The sequence below is a fragment of the Tachysurus vachellii genome, chromosome 7, assembly GCF_030014155.1.
Source record: "Tachysurus vachellii isolate PV-2020 chromosome 7, HZAU_Pvac_v1, whole genome shotgun sequence".
NCBI classification, from domain to species: domain Eukaryota; kingdom Metazoa; phylum Chordata; class Actinopteri; order Siluriformes; family Bagridae; genus Tachysurus; species Tachysurus vachellii.
Window position 1 is genome coordinate 10,641,112 of NC_083466.1, and position 27,716 is coordinate 10,668,827.

At 38.4% G+C, this 27,716-nt stretch overlaps 1 protein-coding gene across 1 annotated transcript in view; it reads left to right on the forward strand.

Annotated features, from left to right (window-relative positions):
- The first annotated feature begins 5,609 nt into the window (after positions 1-5,609).
- The window catches only part of ank2b (ankyrin 2b, neuronal), a 130,614-nt gene continuing 108,507 nt past the window's right edge, over positions 5,610-27,716 (forward strand). Inside the window, exon 1 of the mRNA XM_060874219.1 lies at positions 5,610-5,888. Coding sequence (XP_060730202.1) covers positions 5,829-5,888 — 60 coding nt within the window. The 5' untranslated portion in view covers positions 5,610-5,828. The remainder of the gene's footprint in view (positions 5,889-27,716) is intronic.

The window sequence follows — 27,716 nt, forward strand, 5'->3', positions numbered from 1 at the left end:
GGGCATTCTTCCACTGAAACATCTCATGGAACAATACGCACCTGTGACATGGAGATAAACTCAAAGTGGCCACCAGATACAAAGGAAAAAAAAGCCATGTGAGCAGCTGGTATCTTGTACCCGACACTTATGTGACTGTAAAGGACAGGACCAGATAACAGTCTCAGTGCTCATTCATTCATTCAATCATTCATTCATTTTTGTGCATGTTTGTCTCATAGCTGCATTTCTATATTGCTTTTAGTTTTTCGGTTTGAATTAATATTTTAGGAGGTAGTTTAGTGATTAAAACATTTGCCTTACACCTCCAGAGACTGGGGGTTAGACTCCTGCCTCATCCCTGTGTGTTGAGGGTTTGCACTTTCTCACTGTGCTCTGGGAGGCTCTGGTTTTCTTAACCAGTCTGAAGACATGAGTTTTAGCATTTCTAAATTGTCTGTGAGCAGTAGTGTATGAATAGTTGTGTGATTGTGTCCTGTGATGGATTGGCACCTTGTCTATACCGTGTGACCCCTGCCTTGTGCCCAGAGTCCCCTGGGATAGACTCCACTGCTGACCTAGAACATGGATGGATGGAATTCATTTGTCGATATTTCAGTAGTTTTATTAGAAGTTCTCATCAAAAAGAGAAAATCACCCAATTTTAAAACATTTAAAAAAAAAAAAAAAACACTGAAAATATCTCTCACAGTGTCCTTCATGTTTTATTGTCAGCGATCATTATTTTGGGTTTAACAGACAGAAACATCAAAATAGACAAAAAAAAAATAGAAAAATAGTAACTTTACAATTATAACTTTACTACAATGAGCAAATTAAAGAAAAAGAAATTGTGTCTGTATAACTGTGGAAGTGTTAATGCTTATTATTCTGGTGCTAGTTCACTTCAGGTTCAGACATACCGATAAAGCAAAGGACACACGTTTTGTCATTGACTATTTTTACATTATATCAGGAATGTATGATGCACTGCAGTGTTGATGGAACTCTAGTCTATTTAGAGACTGTTACTGTTAAAGCATTCTTAGTTCCATTGAAGTGAAACTTTAACACTACAGCATGCAAAGATATTCTAGACAATTGTACTGTATGCTTCCAATTTTGTAGAAAAGGTTTGGAGAAAACCATCATGGAATCCATAATGGTTCTGGCTTCCGTTTATAAATCACAAGACTATTTGCTTGTTTCACAATTCTGATCATTTAGTCAAGAATTTTACTCTTACTTTGACTATTCTTGTGTCTTTGCAGTATTTGCATCCAAGCTTATGCAATTAAAATTATTAATAAAGTTAATTAAATATATCACCAAATATCTGAAAGGTTTATTTATTGGTGTGATTTATTTGGGCAAATTGAAGGCCCAAATTGAAGGCCTTTGTATTCAGCTCTACTGTATATGCTAGCTTAGCAATGCTAGTTTTTTGTTTGTTTTTTGTTTGTATGTTTTTAGTGTTAGGGGAGAGCGGGACACTAACACGTTGTAAAAGACTTCATTTAGTAGTTTCCACATATGGTGGCATGACAAGTTCAAACTTTAGGTATTAAAGGAAAGTTATTTTACATTAATGTATGTAGAAATTTTAGAAAAGGTCTGTGTTTAGTGTTAATTTAAAATGGGGATTCAAAATTTAGTATCGGGGGTACGGTGGCTTAGTGGTTAGCACGTTCGCCTCACACCTCCAGGGTCGGGGTTCGATTCCCGCCTCCACCTTGTGTGTGTGGAGTTTGCATGTTCTCTCCGTGTCTCGGGGGTTTCCTCCGGGTACTCCGGTTTCCTCCCCCGGTCCAAAGACATGCATGGTAGGTTGATTGGCATCTCTGGAAAATTGTCCCTAGTGTGTGATTGTGTGAGTGAATGAGTGTGTGTGTGCCCTGCAATGGTTGGCACTCCGTCCAGGGTGTATCCTGCCTTGATGCCCGATGACGCCTGAGATAGGCACAGGCTCCCCATGACCCGAGGTAGTTCGGATAAGCGATAGAAGATGAATGAATGAAAATTTAGTATCATTTTAATCTATAATCTCTCCATTATAACCCTACATTGTCTCCAAATACATATATAGCAGGCATCTCATTTGTGCACAGGTGAATGTGCCCTGCGATTAAAAGAAACTATGCTATTCTGTGTAATTAGCCACATAAATTCACACAACATTTTTAATGATTTTAGTTACTGCAACATTAGAAACACTCTCACTCATTTTCTACCGCTTATCCGAACTACCTCGGGTCACGGGGAGCCTGTGCCTATCTCAGGCGTCATCGGGCATCAAGGCAGGATACACCCTGGACGGAGTGCCAACCCATCGCAGGGCACACACACACTCATTCACTCACGCAATCACACACTACGTACAATTTTCCAGAGATGCCAATCAACCTACCATGCATGTCTTTGGACCAGGGGAGGAAACTGGAGTACCCGGAGGAAACCCCCGAGGCACAGGGAGAACTCCACACACACAAGGCGGAGGCGGGAATCGAACCCCCAACCCTGGAGGCGTGAGGCGAACGTGCTAACCACTAAGCCACCATGCCCCCCCATTAGAAACAGGTCAAGAAAAAGTGTTGGTGTACATGCTGCTGTTCTTCAAACATTTTTGAACCCTAAGTAGTTTTCGACAAACTAGAAAACAAATGTTCAGTTGTTCCCCGCTCTCTCCTATATCTGAAATACACACAAAAGATTTTCACATCACCAGTCTCTCACGGGCAGGATAAAGTGTACATGAGAACATTTGATATGTGTGTATGTGATAGTGCTTTGTGTAAATGTGTATGTTAAACTGTGTGTATATGAAGTAAATAGTTTGTTAAATACTTTTTTTTTGTTTTGTGTAAATATGTGTGGTAAGTTTGCATAACTGCACTGTGTATTTGTGATTAAGTGTTATGATAGTGTGTTGTGTGAATAATCTGTGCTGGTCTGGAAAAGTGTACGTACAGAACAAACACACACACACACACACGAGATAAAAAGTCCTTCAAGCTCTCCCTGTGTGTGTGTGTGTGTGTGTGTGTGTGTGTGTGTGTGTGTGTGTGTGTGTTCTGGCCTGAGTCATCTCAGTAGCTGTAAAAGAAATAATAAAAGTATTTGGCTGGTCTCCTGCCACACAGGAGAAAAAATAAAAATGACAGTGACAAATTTGTCAAATAACTATAAGTAAATATACATTGCTCAATTAAAACCTCTGAAACTAAAATAAAAAAATCATTTGTCTAGTATTAGTTCCCTTCATCCGAATCGATTACATCCAGATAATAGTAAGTAGTATATGTGTGTCAGTCTGGGAAAACTGTATCCTGGCCAAAAGTATCCTGAAATTGTGTTTAGGCCAAAATAGAAATTTTGTATGTTTGTAGTGATGTGTTATTCTGACCAAATTAAAAAAACAAAAAAAAAAAACTACCCCACTCCCCTGGTGCCCACGGACTGGTAGGCTATGCAAAATGCTGTGAAAACAATCAGTCTGCCTAAAGATGTCTAAAGTCTTATGAGCTAACTGTGTGGATTTGATTTGATAAATAGAGTTGTTAATAGAGAAGCCATATGTCATAACAAAATAGGCATAAGCTTAATACATTCAGTCATAAAAAATCAGATACTGGCTGGTACAATGTCTATGATGGTCCAACTAGTCAGAATATCATCTTTAAATGCAGTTCGCTCCTTTTTCACTTTTAAGATAAGCAGAATTTTAACTTTACTTCAGATTGAGATCCATAGAAAAGAAAATCATAATTTTGGAAAGTTCTGGATATATATATTGTATATATATATATACATGGTGAAATATGGACTATATATATATATATATATATATATATATATATATATATATATATATACACACACACACACACACACACACACACACACACACACACACAGATATATAAATATATATATATATATATATATATATATATATATATATATACACACACACACACACACACACACACATATAGTCCATATTTCACCATGTGATGCATATTAACTGTATGTCATCATATGAAAGATCATTTTTAAATAGGACAGATCTGTCAGTGCATTGTATGAATTATTAAAATGAGCCAGAATATAAGCTTTTTGTGCTTTTCTATAATAAGATCTAATGGCTAAGATGTCAACAAGAAGTCTCAGCAGATTAATATGCACTGTGACATCTGCACTTTCTTCAACTGAGAGTAACTGAATACAACATGACAGCAGGGGCAGAAGGATATTTCACAGGAAGAAGGGAGGAAAATGATGGCTGGACATTGTCATGTCTTGACATCAGTAATACATTTAGCCAGGCTTTACTGCCAGGGTGATGCCATTACTTGGAAACCAACTTGCAGGAAGTAGATTATAATGAATTACGCAATGATGTAATTCAGAGAGGAGTTTGGTATTGTTTTGTTTACATGAATGGCTAGGCTAACATGACTCAGACAAACAGTATGAGCAAAGATTCATTTCGGTTATCATAGCACTGTGGTTTCACATCCTGTTATTGGGAATGATAGTGGACTGTAGGAATATAACAGATAGAAGAAATTAGTCATTTTCCTCTAGAGTTTAGTTATTACATACATTCTTCTATATTTTGTTATCAATTGCAGGCAGCATGCTACATGATATGAAAACTAAGCATTTCAGCATTGAGTTGAAGTTTTTCTAGTCATTTACAGTCTCTGAAAAAAGGGAAAAACCTTAAACAGATCTGCTCAAAATGGGTTTACTATAGAGTCTGCAGTGACCTTAATGCATATTCCTCTACTCCAGGGGATAGTTTTCCTGGCAATGACTGATGTTCTGTGCTAGAAAATCAAATCCTAGTCATCTCTCAGCCTACAGTTACTTTATATCATTGAACCTGATGTTTAATATTGACTTACTGTCTCTGAAGGGCTCAAATGTCTCATGGTTCCTAGTTAATCTGAACGTGTCTCTCTAAAACTCCAGCATTTCACTATACCGACAAGGAAGAAAATCGAACGTATGTGAAAAACAGCTCCAGGCTTTGATGTGGCTTCTTACTTCATGGAGTAGGGAACATTTTGAGTTATGTCATGCAGAGGCAGTCCTGTTCGAAACAGAAACCATGTATCCTACTAAACGTTGTGCTACTACAGGTCATTTATAAGCTCTGTGAGGGGCAAGACTTCACAGTCAGGGCAAAAAATATTTTACATTTTAAAAATGTGAAACATCCAATATTTACATACTTACTCAAATGTGCATAGAAAAATAATGGGAGTTAGTTATTAGCTGTTAAGATGTTTGCCTCACACCTATGGGGGCTTTGGTTGGTCTTACTATCCTTGTGAGGGGATGACATGCAATTTTTGCTTTAATAACTTTTTTGCTAACTCTTATCTTAAACCTTTTCGGTCTTTACACTCTTATATACATAGATTGATTTAATATCATTATATAATTTGTATAAATAGAATAAATGATACTTGGCTGCTCTAATTATTTACTGGCTATAGTATTTGATATTATTCCCTTGCAGTTATAACGTGGGTAGTGTTTGGATTATGCACTCTCTCTCTCTCTCTCTCTCTCTCTCTCTCTCTCTCTCACACACACACACACACATACAGAGAGAGAGAGATCATCTAAGCTGTCCCTCTCAGTGCACTGCGTCTCTGCGCACGCTGTTTGTTGTTGTTTCCTCCTCTGTGTCCCATTTGGAGGACAGCAGTAACAGAGAGGCTGTAGTACAGCTGATGGCGTGTGTCCACCGCGGCCGCTCCTTCAGTGTGTTCTAACCGCGAGGATAAACTCGGACCTGTGCTGCAGAGGCTGGAGCGGCTCTATGAGGCTCTCAGATGGCGTCTCCAGAGGCAGAAACTCCGTCCCCAACTGCAAACGAGGACCGAGTCCGTCAGGTAGGATACAAGCGAGCCATGGAGAGTTTGTAAGACCTAACCACAGCAAGCGCAAGGTCATTGATGGGGACAGTAATTTTGATGATGATGATGATGATGGTGATGGTGGTGACGATGGAGGCTGTAGCAGGTTTGTTCTGTCCCGTGCTGGTGAGTCACCACGGCGACTGAAAAGCTTCACAGGTTACTTCTGAAGTCGAAAACAAAGTTTTTGTTTGTATGTTTGTTTTGTTTCTGAGACAGATAATAAGTGAGCTACAGGTGTGATTGAGCAGTTTGAGGAAATCTCTGCACTGATATTGATCAAGCTTCTGTGGAAAAGTTGTTACTAGGATGATGGTGTGTTAAATACCAGGTCAAAATATCAGAGCAGGATACTAAACTGATTTTTTTCCCCCAGTCACTGAAACAGTGCTGTAGTTGGTATCATTTGATTCTTGGTATCTTTTTAATCGTTTGTCTCTTTACAACGAATCCTTCACCAGGAAACAAGTATACAGTAGTGAACCATAAAATAAGGGAAATAACTGGCTCTTAAAAACCATGATTTATTCGTTCATCTTCGGTATCTGCTTTATACCAGTGTAGGCTTATAATGGATCTGAAAACTATCCTGGGAACACTGGGGCAAGGAGGGAATATACCCTGGATGGGACTCAAATCTATTACAGAGCACAATTCACACAGATCCATTCATGCACAGGTGCAATTTAATGTAGCAGTATGCCTTTGGGTGGCGGGAGGAAACTGGAAAACCCAGAGGAAACCATGTCCCTGCAGGTCACCTGACATTGTGCAATTTGACACAACCTTGTTTAGTTTTTAAAAAATTTTGTTTTTGTTAATGTTACTGTGCAGAATTTTAAGGATTCCAACAATAACACAAATTTCCAAAAATTTTGTTTTGTTTGTAATTTCTGTCCAAGATACAAACGGCATTTTTTTTATGATTTCGAGCAAGCAACTTCCTCATGTCTACAATCTTTAAATACGAGATTAATTTTAACACTCAAACGGGTTTTTCTGTCTGTTCCTTCGAGTTTTAACTTCAGTGTTTGTGGAGCTGGGTGACACACGCCCATAGTGGGCAGTGTTGTCACCTCACAGCACCAAGGTCCAAGGTTCCATCCTCAAACTGGTTTTGGCAACTCTAACTCGTCTCTAGTTATGTGTATGTATCATAGATTGGTTGCCTGTTCAGGGTGTATTCCTGCCTTTTGTCCAGTGTTTCTGGGATAAGCTCCAAATCTACCACAAGCCCTGACCACTGGCACTGTTTTGGGATTCTCTTAAAACAAATAATTTAATCCATAAAGCTTTTAAAAACATCTACGCATCACTGGTGCAAAGTGCTGTTTTTAATTTGTTGACTTACATTTTTAGCTACAGGTGATTAATACTGTAGGAGATATAATATGAAGCTGTGATTAGAAGGATTAGTCCTGCAAGCCTACAGGTTGCAAAGTAACATACTTTTTCCACCTGACGAAGTCCTTTGTTGTGTTGGCAGTGCGTTTTGGCTCATTGTCTTGCCACATTATGAAGTTCCTCCTAATTTATTTGGCTGCATTTCTCTGTGAATTGGCAAACAAAATGTTTCTGTAGACCTCTAAATTCACTCAGCTGCTACCATCATGAATTACATCATCAATAAATATTAGTGAGCCTGTTCCATAAGCAGCCAAGCAAGTCCAAGCTATACACCATCTCCATGCTTGACAAGTTTTAGATCATGAGCAGATCCTTTCATTTTTCCCGCTTTGGCCTTTCTATCACTTTAGTAGAGTTAAACTTGGTCTTAAACATTTGTGGCTCATTGCCATACTTTTTGTGACATCCAAACAGGCCTTCTGATTCTTATTGCTGATGAAGTGGTTTGCATCTTGTGGTTTGACCTCTATATTACTGATCCCTAAGTTTTCTTATTGATACGCTCACTTCTGCTCTGTGGACATTGTTAGAGTGTTGTTTTGGAGGTTTTCTGCACAGCTCTCAAAATGCTCTCGTCATCATCTGTTGTTTTCCTTAGCCGACCTGTTTGGTGTATGTTGCTCAGTACACCAGTGGTTTCTTTGAAAGTTCCAAATTGTTGAATTGGCTATGCACAATGCTTGTGCAATGTCTCTGAAAAATGGCTCACTTTTCTTGAATAACAGCTGTCTGCTCTTCATGTTGGTTTATCCTTTTTACAATTGTAGTCTTGATGAATGAATCCCAAAACCAAGGAAAGATGTTCAGATGTTTATTTTTTAAACAATCAATGTACTGTAAAAGGACACTTTTTTGATCATCATCTAAATATTGTGTGGTCTGATACAAAATGTGATATGTCATTTAACACATCTGTACCAGGATATAAAAGTTACATGTATTCATCTGGTATTAATGTATTCTGTGTAGTAGCCTAGTGGTTAAAGTGTTGGACTACTGATTGGAAGGTTGTGAGCTTGAATCCCAGGTATGCCAAGCTGCCACGCTGGGCCTGTTTGCAAGGCCCTTAAGCCTCTATTGCTCAGTTGTACAAAAATGAGATAAAATGGAAGTTGCTTTGGATAAGGTTGTCTCCCAAATGCTATAAATGTCATTTCAAACTCAAATCTCTTCTGTCTAAAATGAAAAACAATGATTTGGCCTTGTTGTTGCAAAAGTTGCCAAGGGGTTATGTACGTAGCAACAATCCCCTGTCCCTCAATTGTCTGGTTCTGGTAAAACGTTTGTTAAGTGTTTTCTGGAATACCACCAGGCTTTGCTTTTTAGGGCAATCAATAGTCCCTGATTACTATTAGGTCACTAGGATCAGGCAATTTGAATTATTATTACTCAGTTTGTCTCATATTTCTGATGCAGATGTTATGTGTGTAATGAGATCATATGGTCTGTGGAGGTCTTGAGATCATATTTTGTTTACACCAAGGTTTCTTCATCCAGTTCTCAGAAACTCCTGGCAGATCCAGAATACATACTAATATATACTCCAGCTTCATATAATCCTGAGCAATAATTAAATCTGGTAATTAAATCTAAATAAATTAGAAATACTAGTTGGAATGAAATAGAATGAAAAAATGCTGCCCATGTTACAGCTCAAGTGAGAATGTCACTTGTTTAATGTTTAATGTTGTTGAATGCATGATGTTTGACATGCTTTGCCTGCTTGGGAGATTAGAGGTGAGAACTGCAGAGAACAGCAGGTGAGAGCTGCCAGCCCAGATCACCAAGGAGGCATGGCTCCTCAACTCCATGGCAGCAGATTGTTTGGCAGAGCTGTCTGTCGAGAATATGCCAGTGACATCATGCTCAGCCATGTGTGTTTATGATCACAAAATACACACATTTTACCGTGGTTAGGGTACAAAAATGATGTATATAGTGTTAATGAAGGTACTTTATGAAAGTGTGTGTTTACAGGTCAGTTTATATCTATGCGTTTGATGCATAAACAAGATGAATGGCAGTTTGTCACCAAATCAGCTCCTGTGGTGGACATCTGCCCCTCTTTCTGGCTGACTTATAATAGAGTTAGTCATCACTGTAAGATGATGAGGTGGATAGAGAAAGTTAATGCCATGGAAAGAGAGCAAAATGGCAGGGGCGGTGTCATGAAACTACATGAGAGTGATGCATTCAGTCAAAATGAGAGGCTGAGAAATGGATTATCTGGCCTGAATAGAGAACTGCAGATTTGATATCCTTCCCAGTGTGGTCATGTCCAAGAGACAGATGAAACAGGAGGAGGGGAAATGGAGAATAATATAATAGAGAGAAAAAAAAGCCTGAGACAGAAACAGATGAATGGAAGTGATAGGGAGGGATAGATAACTTAGATCAAGTCTTTTATTTCTTTGAAAAGTACTTCTTTTTATTTAAGGCAAAGAACAGGAGCTTTTGTATAAGAGGACAGCTCTGACAAAAATAATAGCTTTTGTTTGTACCTCAAGCTTTGTTTAAAAGATTGTTTTTCATTATAATTAGACTGCTAGTTACAGTAAAGCTTTTCACTGTATAGCAGGTCGAATCCAGCAGTTAGGGTGTGTTAGAATTACATTTACATTTACAGTATTTGGTAGAATCTTGTATCTAGAGTGAGTTATAGACATGCTTTGTAGTATCCAGAGTAAACAAATCCTCATGCTAGCACAAATAGGTCAGGATCTAAGAATATAATCAAAGTAAACCCCTGTTAGAGAAAAGTTCATGCTGTGAGGTAGAACAGTTAAAAAAGACAGTAGTTTTGTTTTGGTTTTTATTTTAAATTATAACATTACCATGTTTTGGTGATTAGTATGGACAAAATATTGTGAAATATGGATGAAAGCTAAACTGTTGAGCGCCTCTTCTGTAATTACATTACATTATGAGACGTGCAACATATTTTATTCGTTACACTGTGAACCTTGCCTTTATAGATCCAGGGTTCAATCCTGAGCTCAGGTTACTGTTTTGTGGCGTTTTACATGTTACTCTTGTGTCTTTGTGGATTTCCTCTGGGTTTTATATGATTTCTCTCACCCCATAAACATACCACCAGGTGAATTGAGTACTCTAAATTGCCCATAGGAGTGTATGTGCCTGTGTGCAGTATTAGTTCCCCGGATCTTCCATTTTGTGCTCTATTTAATGCTAGGTCAGAAACATTTAGAGGTAAAGGTACCTTATTCAAATAGGACTTTTCTCAGATCAAGGATAAGTCACTCTTAGTGATGAAAAAAAAATGTAATATTTTTCTTCCCTGAGCACAGGTTGATTTTATAATTCCCAAGAGTCTTTTTAAAGAAATATGGCAAACATTTCTGAGTGGACTGTGCTGAATAACACTGGGTGGAGTGGCTAGATGGATAAACATGAGGCTCAGAATAGAGAATTTAGTGAGCTAACGACTGGCTGCTTTCAACATTAGCGTGTCACATGACTCAGGTGTCTGAAAGACCAGTGTGTGTAGAAGCATCCCACAGTCACTTGGCACAGTGGACACATTTAATCCTTCAGCAGTATGAAAGGTTTCGTCTGTTTTTTCTTTTCCAAGTGCTGCTTATGTCAAATTTACTTGACAATTGCTACAGTTTTATGCTCATGAATGAAAAGACATCACATACACTCAAGATACATCATGTTGATGTACACATATTACATCATGTGTAATAAAGCCGTGGGTGGTATATTTCTCTTATAATGATACGCCATGTTTGAGTTTCTTTATAGTAAGTCTTTATTCACAGTCTGTGTCCTGACTTGATCTGGGTTTCAGTCTTTTCCTCTCTCTCTCTCTCTCTCTCTCTCTCTCTCTCTCTCTCTCTCTCTCTCTCTCCCCCCTCATCCCTTGCAGTATACATTTTGCTCAGTCATGCTGCCTTCTGCAGTCCCTTTCCTTTCATTTTTATTTATCCTGAAGATTATTAGCCTTATACTATTGCTTAGAACAGGAGCATTTATTAACAATCTCTGACAATTTCAGTCTACACTGTTCAATTGATGAAATAGTTAAACAATGACCTACACAATGGGAAATGTGAGATGAGAAATATAGCTAAGCTAGTTACTTGTAGCCTTGTAACTCTCATGTACTCCTGTATACAGGACAGCACACTGGAACTTTTGTTGGTGTGATAGCTACTGAATGTGTCATGTGTCCACCCCTTAGTAGATACAGTATGGTGAAACGTTTCTTGACACCATTCCCTAATCTGTCACAAAGTTGGAAGCACACAGTTGTGTAGAATGCCTTTGTATGATCTTAAGATTTCACTTTACTGGAACTAACAGGCCCAAACCTGTTCCAGCATGACAATGTCCCTATGCTCAAAAGTGAGGTCCATAAAGTTTATCAAAGTTAGAGTTGAAGAAATTAAGTGTCCTGAAAAAAGTCCTGCCCTCAATCTCAAGCAACTCATTTTGGATAAACTGGAACACTGACTGAACCCCAGACCTCCTCATCTGACATAGTTACCTGAACTCACTAATGCTCCAACATCCTGCAAAACCTTCCCAGAAGAGTGGAGTTTATTACAATAGCAAAGGGATGACCAACTCCATATTAATGCCCATGATATTGAAATAATCTTGTGACGTAGAGGTGTTCATATACTTTTGGCCATATAGTGAATATTACATTTATAAACATATACAATGTTTCACAAACTAAATCTGCACATAAGGTACATGTAAATAATTTTACATTTATACATGTTTTAAGGATACCTTCGATATACTTGTACACCTGCCTTATACTACTTTTATTATATGTGTAACTATTTTTATATATTATTTTACTTAGTAGTAAAGTACATATTGATATGAATGCACATATTGTGTTGATAAAATAAATGTTTAATTCTAGCTACATCCTATTAAAAGATTAGAATCAGTCTGGAAGGGTGAAAGTATATTTTGGATAAGAGGAAGAGGTCAAACAAGGAGCCCTGCTTCATGCTGAATTTATTTTATACATCCCTACCAAATAGATTGCTGTTTATCAAAGATGGCTGTAATCCAATCTTTTATTCATTTCAGGAACCTGTGAATTATGTAGCTTTTATTTAGCCTGAATTGATTGAGAATTCGAGCCTGTATAATTCATTCACGGCAAGGAGACAGCCATAGACCAATAATGCCAAGGGATTACAAACGTTGTGTTTGCGTGTGTGTGTGTTTGTGTGTGTGTGTGTGTGTGCGTGCGTGCGTGTGTGTGCGTGCATGTGTGTGAATGGGTTCTTTTCAATACTGAGAGCAAAGAAATTGTCTTAATCAGTGAGTGGCGATCTCACAGCATAGCCAATTCTGCATTCCCTGTTTCTTGAATCTTTGAGGAAACTTGTTCATGCTGATCGACAACAGTACTGATTTAGTCTGCCACCAGCCTGGTGCATTCCAGAACCACTGTGACTCATCCCACATGCTGTAATGAGACTGACCCGAGACTCACAATGGGCAGCAGACTCACAATATTTTTGCTCTGATGCTTATCAGCTTTGTAGAAACTCGTAATGAAATGCTTTTCCTTATCACTTCTGTATATATTTTAGATGTCCTCTAGTATTTAAAATACATGAGTAATCTGTATTATTAATTACATCTAAATATAATACTATATATTGAGGTGTTCTTCTTGATGAATGACATTCTAATCATTAAAAAAATTTCAAGTACAGATTATGGAAACTATTCATTAGGTGCTTTGCTTTGCGACGAGACTTTCAGGGCAGTAGCTAAATTTGGAAGCTTATCATGTGCCCTACAGGAATTCCACTAGTCACCCTTCATTCAATCTGTCACACACAAGCAGGATGGAGTTTGGCCTCCTATTTTCCTTCAATTCCCAAGTGCTTCCATTGGTAAAATTTTGCAAACATGGATTGATGACAGTAGATTCGCTTGGTATTGCACACAAACCCTAGAATGTGTAAAGATGATGACATACTATACACTATGTTCTATGTACAGTACTATTCAGTGTAAGTGTATAGTATGTCATATTTTGACACAATTTTATAATGCTTTGAGTCTTGTCTGCTCTCTTGTGCTTCAGTGAACAGTTGAAGATTGGAAATATATTTTGTGGTATTTTTTATCTTTAAATTTCTAGTTTCGATGTCTCTGTGCACCCAATGTGGTCTTGTGCTGCTGTAGCTCATCCACCTCAATGCTTTACTGTATGTTGTACCTTTTGTGATGTGTTTTGGCTCACCACAGTTACACAAAAAAGTAGAGTAGGTTTTTGAGTAAGTGTAGCTTTCTTGTTAGCTTATCCCGGTCTGTTCATTCTCCTCCGATCTCAAAAACAAGGTACCCACGGAATTGGTAGTGGCTGGTTGAATTTTGTTTTTGGCATCATTCTGTGGCAATTCTTTGGATTAGCAGTTTCTGAAATACTCAACCCAGCCCAATGGGCACTAACAATTAAGTCCCTAAGATCATTTTCCCTGCATTCTGATGTTTAATAAGATCATTAACTGAAGCTCTTGAACTGTATCTGCATGATTTTATGTATTGTGATGTTGCCACATGATTGCTGATTAAATAACTGTACAAATGAACAAGTTTGTGATTAGTAAGCTACAATGTTTTAATAAATGAATGAAGTCTTTCTTTTCCATCTCAGTATTTTAATTTATTTATTCCTCACAAGCAGTAGTGACTAGAAACAACAGAGCAAAAGATATTCAAATTTCAAATCTTCACAGTCATACAGTACCTTTGCAAATTAGAATAGACATGACCCCATAGACAAGAAGTCAAAGGTTTGATACCCCATTACTCACACACTTAACACACTTTGTCATTCATATCCATAGTCCAAAACAACAAAGTTTTCACTTTACCTTAAAACCACACTAGTTGCTTTTAGTGATCAGCCTCTCTCATTCACGTAAGCATCTGAATAGACTGAGACTGAGACCCTGCGACTGCACTTACATTTGTCATGATTTTATTACATTAAACACAAACTCAAGATACACTGGAACACTCTCTCTTTCTCTCTCTCTCTCTCTTTCTCTCTCTCTCTTTCTCTCTCTCTCTCTCTCTTTCTCTCTCTCTCTCTCTCTCTCTCTCTCTCTCTCTCTCTCTCTCTCTCTCTCTCTCTCTCTCTCTCTCTCTCTCTCTCTCTCTCTCTCTCTCTCTCTCTCTCTCTCTCGCTCACTCTCTCTCTCCCTCTCTCTCTTTCTCTCTCTCTCTTCCCATTATTCAGTCTCAAGGGGCAGACAGTAAAAGCCAGCACATCAATTAGATTCACATTTTCACAAGACATGGCTAACAAAATAAGTTTGAACAAAAATAGTTTTTGTAACGATTTATTTTTGTGCCAAAACCTTCCTTTTATCTAGTGACAAATAGTGAAATATCTAGTCTTTCATAGATATATAGTGTGCCATTGAGAAGAGTTTTCAATTTAATCTACAGAACTGTAGAAATTGAACCAATACAATATATACACAGAAATAATGTATTCATCCATTTTCCTTAGCACTTAACCTATTGTACACAGGGTTATAGGGAACCTTGAGTCTGTCCCTACAAACCCATCATAGGGCACAATCACACACACACACTCAATACGGACAATTTAGAGATTCCAGTCAGCCTACTGTATAGAGCATGTTTTTGGAGTGAGGGTGGAAACTAGTGTACCGCAGAGGAAACCCCTGATGAACTGAACCCCAAACGTACATGGTAAGCATACTAACCACTAAGCCACTGTGCATTACATAAACTGTATATAGTTAGCCACATAGAAAAGCGCTGTCCCTTGGAACAGCCATATATGGACAGTATAAATATTTAGGTGTAGCAAAATGACAGCAAATATAGAGAAAACAACATGATAATAATACTGTGATAAGGCCTTGTGAAAGCCTTGTGCCACATTTCACATCTATACCTGTTGAAATCTTCCCTTTCTGTTTCTTGTGACTATTCATTACAATAAATAAACTAGCATCCTATAATTACTAGCTTACTATAGTTAATTATTTGCTGCTTTTTTGTCACACCTCTAATATTGTATTTCTGTTTTAAAATCTGTAATATTATCAGACATAGATTATAAAAACAATCAGCACCTTGTTTTTTGTAATTTTGACTCTATCTATATAGTTTATTGAGTCATGATACTGACACTAGAGAGACAGAGTGAAAACTCATCACTAATATTTGATTTAGTACTGGTTGCTGGATTGTATCTGCCATAGAGAATATTTTAAACATAACAAGTTCCTAATAAACAGAGTAACCTGATCTAGTTCTATTTCCAAGATGAAAATTTTTTTGTGACACTGAAACAGTGAGCAGATTAAGAGTGGCAGAACTGGATGCCTTGAATGAAGGTTTTTCAGTCTGTTTCACTGCAGAAGGTGATGATGCCACATTAATACGGCTTCAGCTTTGCTGGTTTAATGCAGCACCACATTACTATAGCAGTGAGGAATGTGCACATTTATTTCCTACTTGTGCACTGGCATGTTTTTGTGTAGCTAATCTGTCCCAGGTTCTACACCGTTAGCATCTGAGTTTTGCAAATTGTTTTGCAAGGCATGAAAATTTCCTGTCTTATAAAAATCATAATACCTTCTATCTTTTTTTTTTTGAAGAAAATAATAGTTATAAATAGTTTTTAAAAAACTATGATAATAATAATAATAATAATAATAATAGTGTCAAGTGCTCCTTTTTCATCAAATGCTGGAAAACAAAATGAAAACCATGTGTTGATTACTTGCTTCCTCACCCATTCCTGTCATATCTTTTAGACAGATTTTCTCATTTTCTCGTTTCCTGTCTGGAACATTAGTGCTGCAGAAGGGCCAAAGTAAAAATATGACCAGTGTGCAGTGTTTATGCAGCTTTACAGTCAGCATTATTTCATAGTTTACTATTTAGATGTAGTTAAAGATAAAACTATTGACTATATGGACTATTGACATATGAACACACACACACACACACACACACACACACACACACACACACAAAATTTCCTATAGAAAAAGAATAAGACATTATTCATGCTTAATGGGGTGTCATTTGTTTCCACATTGAAAAATGGTTTCTGCTCAGGCTGCCAAACTTAGTGATAGAAATAATTCATGCCTTATAGGCCATTATAGGCCACATGTAATTATTATAGCTTGAGTTTTCTTTAAAGAATACACACACCCGCGCACACACACACACACACATGCGCACGCTCACGCACACACACACACAGATAAATGATGAGTTACACAGCACCAGTATACACACAGAGTGAGGGGGGACAGAGAAGGAGGAGAGAGAGATAACTATTTGCCTTCTATGCCATGTTATGACAGTCACATTAACTACACACACTTCAAAAGGGTTATGTCGTGGTCCGTTCCATACTAGAAGTGCCAGTTCCTTCATTGAACACTGATCTATCTATCTCTCTATCTATCTATCTATCTATCTATCTATCTATCTATCTATCTATCTATCTATCTATCTACCAGTCGATCAATTGATCGCACAGCAGGGCCCCTTAGAGGTTACCACATTTGCCCAGCCCTATAGGGTTCAATTCCTGCGTTTGTGTATTTTCTCCCATACCTCAGGGGTTTCCTCCCTCAGTCCATAGACATGTGATGTAGGCTGATTGTCCATTGTGTGTGACTGATGTATATGTATTGGGTTGGATTGTCCTCCACTTTGTGCCCCAATTCCCCTGTGATCTCCAGAGAAGGGGCATAGGACCCAATGTAGGATAAGTGGTATAGAAAATGGATGGATGGATGACTTACACTTACAGCCCTCTTTATCTAGAAGTTGAGAGATATCAGAGGACAATGGACAGACTGTTTCAAGCTGATAGAAAGGCTACAGTAACTAAATGAGCAGTGTTTTCTATAACTTTTCTATGTGTTTCAAGTCAAAGCTTTTTGATGGCCACTCCAATACTTTAATCTATTTGGTTACATCTTTGGTGGTATACTTAATATGATTGTCCTACTGGAAGATGAAGTTCATTACAGCCGACCCAGTTTTAACTCCTTCCTCATGGTGCATTCTACACTACATGGCCAAATGTTTGTGTAAACCTGGTCATCACACCCATATGTGCTTCTTCCTCAAACGTTCACAATGTTTGAAGAACACAGTGGTCTAGAATGTTTGGTCAAAGATTACATCTAATGACCAAACTATATGCCCAGATTAATGTGCAAAAGAAAGGTATATAAGCTAAAATGTGTGGAGTGTAGTGAAAAACTGACATTAAATATCTTAATGTAAACCTTTGGCATTAACAGTATATATTCCTACCTTGTCAGCTGTGCACTTCACAGCTAAATATAGCACAGCATGCCTTCAGCTCACTGCTGTGTAAAATAAGGTGGTTATTTCTGTTTACTAGAGGCCCGTAACCTATCATGCTGTCATATGTCATATATTTGACACTGAAGTGTGAGCAGCAGTTCAGAGCAGCAGAATGTGTAACTTTATCTGACCTCTATGCAACTGCTCCAAAAACTCTGCTTAGTACCTTTTTTGGCACCCATACTTTATCTGCATTGAATAAAATCTTGCTTCCTTTTGTGCATTTAACGAGTGACATGTTTTATAAAAGGTTTTTAAAAATATTAGCAGTGTTTATACATTACAGTAACAGTACACCAATAATCATGCACTAATGCCATGCACTATCTTAACTCCAATCTGTCATGAATACATGAATGAATAACGACCACCTAACAAGTACTTGAGTGAATGCATGTTTGTTAGTTAAGGTATTAACACCTATGCGTAACCTACATCAAACATGCACTATAAGAAAAAATATGAATTAAACGTGCATCATTTAACATTGTTGATCTAATTTGCATTATCCAGCTGTGTACAAAAAGTCAATGGATGTTGCTGGATTACATTTATACTTGGCCTTGTTGCATGTAGAATGACACAGTAATAATAAACACCAGTAATTTCAGCTCAACCTGGTGTCATTCTCAATCCATTTCTCCATCCATTTCTCTTCCAATCCTACTGTAGCATGTACAGTACCTAGTACATGCTCTTAGTGGATTACGCCTGGGGCTCTACTGCTGTGGACTATAGGGTGCAGCTGAGTCACTAGCATAGCTTAAGCTCTACAGCTCTCACCAGCCTTATAAATCATGTACTATTGCTGAATTAATATCAAGTCTGAATCATGAAGGTCATTTTACTGACAAGCAAAAACTACTTCCATGATATTGTCTAAGGGTCAATGAGGGGTCAAAAATTTAGGTCCAGAGATAAAACCCTGTGGAATGAACAATTAGCATCAGGAAAACATTTTTCGCAAATATTTCTCTGAGTACTTTATGACTTGCAGACACACACATTTTGTACTGAGATCCATCATCACACTGAATAGTTGGTTGGCTAAACCACAGCAGCAGATCAATACAAAGCAACTCCATCATGTCATATTGGCTCTTAGCTAATGCAGCATAAGGGTTTGCTCAGACTCATTGTCTGATAAATTTGTCTAGGCCATGGCTTTGGCACAACCATGTTTTAAGTAACATGATGGGGTGTATAATTATAGGAAAGTAATAATCAGTGACAGGGTGGTGTTGTGATGATGCAGGACAAAGGTGAGTGAGGATCCAAATGCAGATTTAGAGTTTTAATAATCCAAAACACAAAACACGGCAGAACGGACAGGCAGACAGAACAAGGCAGCAAACCGAGCTAACAGGAAAGGGGAACAGACAGACAGACAGAACAAGGCAGAGCACAGAGCTAGCAACAGGAACAGGCACACCAACATCCAACATGCAAAAACGACCAACACCAGGGAAGTGAACAAACAGAGTATAAATAACAGACAGGAACCAATCACAGAGCAGAAACAATCAGAGACAAAGACAACACACCTGAAGGAGAGATGGAGTTCAATTAATGTCCGTGGTAACCAATGAGTGGGCGGGGGTAACAATTAACAGGGAAAGACAGCAGACAGAAACAGGGCAGAAACACAGACAGACTCATTACAGAACCCCCCCCCACGAGCGGCTTCCAGACGCTCCCAAGGCCGTAGAAAACCAGTCCAGGAGGGCGGAGCGAAGGCGCCACAGGGTGGAAGGGCGGGTCGAGTTCGTGTTGTGGTGAGGCTGACCGGGCAGGTGGCCAGGGCAGAGCCGGCAGAGCAGGAGGCCAGGGCGGAGCCGGCAGAGCAGGAGGCCAGGGCGGAGCCGGCAGAGCAGGAGGCCAGGGCGGAGCCGGCAGAGCAGGAGGCCAGGGCGGAGCCGGCAGAGCAGGAGGCCAGGGCGGAGCTGGCAGAGCAGGAGGCCAAAGCAGGACAGAAGACCAGGGTGGTGCCGCAGGCCTAGCCAGAGACCACAGCGGAGTTGGTGGCCAGGGTGGTGCTGCAGACCGAGCCAGAGACCATAACGGCGTTGGCGGCCAGGGTGGTGCTGCAGGTGGAGACAGAGACCCGAGCAGAGCTGGAAGCCAGGGTGGTGCTACAGGTCGAGCCAGAGATCATAGCAGAGTTGGCGGCCAGGGTGGTGCTGGAGGTGCTCTGAACCTACAAGTAGGGACAGGAGAGGGAGAGACAGCAGACAGAAAAAGGGAGACAAAACTAGGGACTGACAGAGCAGATAGGCAGAGCAGTTCGGTACCAAGCCCTTCAGGCAGGATAGAGAGTCTACGGGGATTGTACAAAGACAAAGACAACACACCTGAAGGAGAGATGGAGTTCAATTAATGTCCGTGGTAACCAATGAGTGGGCGGAGCAAACAATTAACAACAGGGAAAGACAGCAGACAGAAACAGGGCAGAAACACAGACAGACTCATTACAGGTGTGATGTGTCCCAGTAATTCACCAAGCAGAATTACTGTTAACACCCTCGAGTTTTTATTTTTTTATACAGAATGCCCTCGTTATTTCCTTAATCTTATACAACAGAGTGTCTTAAATGTCTCTCTCAGTCTGTTTGAATTTGTTAATAAGTTCGGTGACAATGTTGTGTATGAGTTGATGTACTGAGTTAATGTTCAGCACAATCTTGTGACAGCTAAGTGATCCAGCCTGGAGAACAATTTTAGCGTTTTCTTCTGTAAAAGCCAGTGTTAAAGTGTATCTGAAAATTTATAAATATACGGAAATAAATAGATATGAAACAAATAAAAATATAAAATAAGTATGACAAATTTTTTATGACATTTGATAAAAAAAAAATTTTCATTTCCCCAATGTATGGAGACTTTTAGGACAACACTGTAGAGCTATTGCTTGTATATTTTTGAAAAGTATCAAGACAGAGGGCAAATGCATGTGAAAAACAAAGAATGAGAAGCTATAGTATGGATAGATAGCAGGGCATTATAATGTGATTAGAGACAACAAATATGGGGTGGAAGATAAGGGCATTGGGTAGCTTGTTGCCTCACAACAAGTTAGTGAGTGAGATACCAGAAGAAACCAGACTTGTAGGGCTGGATGCAATCGATAATACGGCAAACTCATGAAAACTGATATTAATTTTAAGTGTTTAAGTTACGATAGGCATAACATCAACTTCTATTCTAGAGTTTCTGATATGACACAAACAGAAGCACTTGATAGATACTGATAAAATTCTGTTAGTTGTAATTACTGATAAAACCGTAGATCTCCAGTTACTGATAAAACAAGAGCAGTTATTTGTAGGATCCATGTTCTTTTTTGTGAATGCAAAGCTGGAACAGTTGTTTGCTGTATGAATGGTTTCCTGTACTAAATATCATTAACAGCTTGTTCACGAACACAACACCTACATTAGAGTTCTGTGGATGTCTGGCTTGTGTGTGTCTTTTGTCTGAGCCCAGCAGGGGAGGATTAAATTGTATTTCTAAGTCTTTTCTATTCTCAGAAAGAAGAACTTTTTTTCCTGTGTTTCTTTTTATGTACCCATTAAAATCTCCATCACATTTGTCATGTTATTGTTTTACTGAAGGGGTATTGACTATTTCTCACTGTAGTGCTAGTTTTATTCTCTTGTATTTTAAGAAATTATTTATATGAGATGCTTTACCACTCTTTCCTTCTTTTCTTGGTAAAAAGAAAAAGTACACATCATACAGAGACCGTGAGGTGGTGTACTGTATGTCACACACTCTTGACTGGGGTCTGTTTGTGTGTGAGATCTGATGGTACACATTAAGATGCTAAAAGCTTTCTGAACAACAGCCTGCTCTTCCATCACCTGCAATTAATCATACCCCATATGTAAAAGTTTTGGTTCAGCTTTGAAAATTACCCATAGTTCATCACTTTGTCAATATTTCCTCTATCATGTGAGCGGTGCCATATTCAAGTAGCAGTGCGCTCAGCACTTCTTTATACGAAAGTGCTGGAAATCTTTTTACTCGTGTTCTATGCAAGGCAAGCTGTGGCCCAAAGATACAGGTAAAGTTGGAATTGCTTCTCTGCTCAAAAATCTTCAGGACTAGTATCATCTCTAACTCTATTTTTAATTATATTGAAGTGGCTAGCAATCCTAATATTTTAACCAGATTTAAACATTAATGTAATAATTCTGATTTACACACTTACATTTATTTTACATTTATATTATTACATTTTATTTTCACTATTAAGCAACCATACATTTCTTTCCCGTGCTGCAAGAAACATCAGCCATTTTCTAGTTGGGGCAAATCCCAAATGGTTACCCATTCACTTTGATTGTGCCCTACATAGGATGGAATATAATGGAGCTGAACGGCCTACTTAGCTAATGCTAAGACATTCAGCTGCAGATAATGCACAAGTGTGCATATGTGTGTGTTATAATGTACACCCATAAGGTTTGAACTCAAACATCTATGTATTTTAACTAATATCACATGCATTTTAACATTTAATATACCCGGCTTGATTATTATTTAAATTTCAGGTAGAATTTTACTCCTGTTCTTACCGGTTCCAAGGATGTAGGTGGAATAAGTCTGTCCTGTCTGGATTTATAAGGGACCATTGTGCCTAGATGTTCTACTGGGCTTTGAGAGCATACAGAGGCATCATTAGAGTTTTGAGTTAAGTCATTTATCTGCTTTCTGTGGCACGATCTAGGCATGAGGGTGGCACAGTGGTATAGAGGGTAGAGCTGCCATCTTACAGGTTTCCTGGATTCTTCCTGTGTTTGATTTCCATTCCATTTATATATTGGAAATTGCCCTCTGACACTACATGCTCTTCTTGCTGTGCTACTTACACTTTGCAGTGATACTTTGTGGACTACAGCAATAAGGGAAATGATGTCTGAGAGTTCATCCAGAGGTGCTTTTATGTACTGTAGACAATTTCCTATAGAGTTTCTCATCCGAGACAGAAATAACATACCTCCCAACCCTGCTTACCTTACATGACTTCAAGATCTGCCAGTGAGCCAGCATCATGCCTCATATCCTCACCCATATAGCCCTTAGGACACATAATGGCGCCTATGATTGCTTTAACATCCAAGAGTCAATTCTGTAACTGGGCTGTATTAAAACTGATCAGCTGTAACATTAAACTAATAGGTGAAGTGTATAAATGATCTGCTGCTAACCTCTAGGTGTCAGATTTCACAGCACATCTTCCGAGGTCTTGTAGAGTCCATGCCTCCACATGTCAGAGCTTTGGCAGCACAAGGGGGCTCTACACAATATTAGCAGGCTTTAATATTTTGCTGATTGCCGCACACCTGGGACAGATGTATTTGAGGTCTGTATGTTGGGCTTGATCTAGTGAGCTCTACTGATCTACTGAAATTTTTTATCTCAAGTTGTTTTTTGCTTCCTGATTTTTTTATTTGTGTGTATACCTCTAAATAAACCCTGCTTTTGTTCTCATTCTTGTGAAGTCTTTCCAAAATTGAGGTCAGTTTCCATTCCTCCAAGAACACTGTCTACAAATATGGCTGGCATGGACTACAACACCCAGATGCCTGATTACTGATGCAGAACCACTGTTTCTTACACACACACACACACACTATAAATAGAGACTATGAACTGTCATTCAGTTTGAAGTATCTGTGCAGTTCTGTATTTTGCTGCGGAGATGCTCAGTATGTTTGCTATATTTTGGCATTTAAGCTGCTTTGTCCCTCTAGTTTTTATGATGGACATCCTGTCTGTAATTCTGTCTGTTTTGGATCAGATTACTTGTTTCTACTCTCGGTAGCACTCGCTTTATTTTAATTAGAATCATTTTATTAGAATTTCATTCATCTTTGTTATTACTATTTTTTTAACTCACTTTATGAACTATACAAAACAGTAGAATAGTATTTACAGTTTCCTTGTTTTATCTTGTTGGGCTGGGTTAAGGTTCAAGCGTTTTAGTAGGCAGAGCAGTGAATGACACTTGATACTTGAGTTAGTGTAAGACAATTCTCACCTAAAATAAAAAAACAGCATTTTTCCATCAGTGCATCTCTACTTTCCTTGTTCTGCACTAATAATGAAGGAATAAGACACTTTCGGTGATGTGAGAAAGTTTGTGTGGTGTTTAATAATACCGTGGTTTAATGACCATATCTAATGTCCAGATTGTTGTGCTTTGCATGGCAGATTGACAGGCAGATGTATTGTTGCATTGCCAAAAGCCTTTCTGTTACATTCATCAGTTATGCTTGCCTTCTAGTGTCGCTTGTTGTATCTTCAAATAGAATAGATTGAGAGGCTTAGTCTCTTTCTGTTCTCTAATTGTCGGGGGTTTTTATGACACAAAAATATCATATTTTCTCTCTCTCTCTCTCTCTCTCTCTCTCTCTCTCTCTCTCTCTCTCTCTCTCTCTCTCTCTCTCTCTCTCTCCCTCTCAAACACACACACACCTAAACCTAATGCAAACATTTTGAGAAAAAATATATGTATATAAATATTTAATAAATAAATAAAAATCAATAAATAACATATATGTATATAATTATATAATTATATAATATGTAACATATAAGTAACACACACGCACACACACACACACACACACACACACACACACACACACACACATATATATATATGCTGCAGATTTGCATCAAAAAAACTATTTGCCTTATTGATACTTATCGTCTTATTGATACTTATTGTCACAAAATCAAAACTGACAGTTTTTCCTATCCTAGTTTGGACACACAGACACAAACACACTTTTACATTTCCTCGATTAACTGGTGTGTGTTTGTGTGTAGGTGACACTCAGTCAGGGTAATCGGAGGTACTTGGTAATGTCACACTGTAGAATTTGATGGCTGATGTTCCCCAGACGTGTTGCCACAAGTGTTTGGGTAAATCTTTATTGCCACAGGTTTAAACTTTGAGTTTCAAACCTGCCCAGACTGCAGTTCACATTTTTGCTTAGTGTCCAAAAAGTATTCTCACTATATCGGCCAGCATGTGTGCTGTATCTTATTTGAGGACACATTGTTGCAGAAAGGTTAGTTTTGAGTGAAATTGTGCTTTTACTGCCATCTTCTGACTGAACTGAATAAATAATACACAAAGAAAAGTAACACATCTTTGGCATTGTCAAGTTATTATTTCTATTGTACTATTTTGTAGATGGTTGTCATGCCATCTGTCATGTCATCTAGTGTCCAAAGGTGTAGGCATGTGACAAGGCTGACCTGCCACATGTGACCTTGGACTGACCATTAAAACATTTAATCGATTTCATAAAATGTTAACCTGTATGATTGTATAGTAGTTTAGTATGATCAGCTAATTAAGAAGCTTTAATCTTTGTCACATATACATTACAGTGAATTTTTTTCTTCATATATCCAAACTTTGGAGGTTGGGGTTCGAGCACAGGTTCAGCCATGATACAGCACCCCTTGGAGCAGAGAGGGTTAACCACTGCGTATGATATATTAGAATAGGGACTAAATATTCTAATATGAGTCACAGGATCAGGATTGGAAAGCAAAGCCCTTTGCTAAAGTCCAATTCTGCTTATTATTCTTTGCAGATAAAACTGATTATTAATACAAACAGTACTTTGTTCAGTTATTCTGCTTGCTTGTTCTTGCCTTCATATTTCTGAGTTACTCCGTCACTAGGAGCTTGGAGAGATATTTTCTCCTAGTAGATGTGTGCAACTCTATGCTGACCTTTTTTTTAATTAACATTACAGTTTATTAGTGTCCTTCATTAACACTTCTCTGCTATGACATTATACAGGTCTGACATCATATTGTAAATGGAGATCATGTTCCAAAATTATGGTCTGCTGAAGCTTCTAGATTTGGTCATTTGATCATTAAAACATGCTTTTGATCCGGTATTAGTTTCAGAATGCATTTTATGACAGTGTTATTGGGTGTTGGTCTCTATCAAACTGATGTTAATTCAGTACTGGGACAGTTTCTCTTAAAAGCCTCAAGCTCTAGTTACCTAGCCATTATTCAATCAAGCACCCTTAGGGATGTAAGAAAATCCAATGTCATCATGCCTGGTATCATATTAAATACAGGCAACACTGCTACTGGGAAAAGGAATATCATATGTTGAATGACTATAGGTGAAAACAAAAAGAAGCAAAAGAACGTTTAGTTGAAAATATTATAGTATAATATGTCATGGACAACACTGGTATTGTACTTGAAGGAAAGCAATTTAATATAAAATTTTCCACTGTATCAGTGTTAAACCTTTTACCAGTGCACCGGTGTTCCATTCTGTCAGCAGAATTGAAATCGACTTATCGGTCATTTTGAATTAGAAATTCAAAAGTGAATTATTTTCTTGTTGCAAGTCTGATATAAAATTAGTCAGGACTTTAGTGCGATTTTCCCCTCTGTTGGTATAACCATACACAGAATTTTACTGGTTGAAGATCATGCTTTCAAATTTTAAATGCTTATGAACAAGCACTTGGGGCATCTTAGAGAGTAGAAATGGGTTTGATATCACTATATACTTTGAAGATGTAAACATTTGAGTAAAAAAAGAAAACATTTTTTGCTATATAATTTCCCTTAGTTGACTGTGGAAATACTTAGGAAATGATAAACATTTCTAAATCCCTGAGTGTCTAATTTAAAATGAGTCATTAAACAACACTATAGAGTTTGACATGACAAAGGAATTCAATGCCGAACATGGACATAACCAAAACATGCACAAATTCCATTTTTGGCCTCTGGTAAAAAGAGTTAAACTACTAAGTTAAGTCAAGTCATATTCCTATTCCAGATGTCATATTCCTCTATCTAATAAAGCTCTGTGGACTGCGTAATGTAGGTGATTTATTTAAGGAGGGGAGTTCACCTTGCCACTGGCCTGGGGTGGTACAGGTTGACATGCCAACACTCACCTAGGGAGGTTTGGGTTTCCTTGACAACAATCACCTGGGCCTCAATTTCTATGGCAGGGTGCCAGGAATGATTTCCGATAGGTCCTGCCATGGTGATTGACATTTGTACATAGAACACTTGTAAAATAGTAAAAATGGGTGGACACACACACTCACACACACACACTCACACACACACACACACACACACACACACACACACACACACACACACACACACACACACACACACAATGACCCCAATATTTTGATCTTGACTTTGAGCTAGTTGCTATGGTTATCTACTTAGATTGTGTCTCTATGGCAACCCTGCTCCTCAACCCTAAAATCTATAAAAAATGCTAAATAATAATGTAGCCATATACATCCTAAAATATTCCAATGCATTGCATTCAACAGAAGCAAATATATCCTACAATCTAGAGTTGCCTTCTACTGATTAATTACAGACTTCATAAGATAAGAAATAACATAATTTTCCTTGCATTTGGAAATGCAAGGAGGCGGAGAAACAACAGGGGTGGATATAAACTTCCCTATGGAGTCCAGAAGCAGGCAATAAAAATGTGTGTGTGTGTGTGTGTGTGTGTGTGTGTGTGTATATGTGTGTGTGCGTATCCATTGAGCATTGCCATGGGGGAAGGGTGTGCCTGCTGAGTCAATTATCCCCGTTTTCAGTGTGGGCCTAGAGTTCACTCTCACTCTATTGACTGCAGTCTTTCATATTGCCAGAACACTCTGAGCCTGTTAACCTCCTACTACACGCAGATCTTTATGGGACATTAATAAAAATGAGAAGAAAGAAGAGGGGTGGATGAAGAAGAAGGAGGAGTGTGTGTAGGCTTCGGCATTCGGCTTATGTGTTATGCATACAAGCATAATTCAGCTTACATGTCTAACCACATCAGGCGATCCTCCTGTGTGAGAGGGAGTCAGTGTGTAGAGTGACAGACAGCACGGACAAAAGTGTGTAATGATTTACACACAGTTTTACAAAAGGATGCTTTTGAGGAGGTGTTCAGTGTATAATTTGTCACACTGT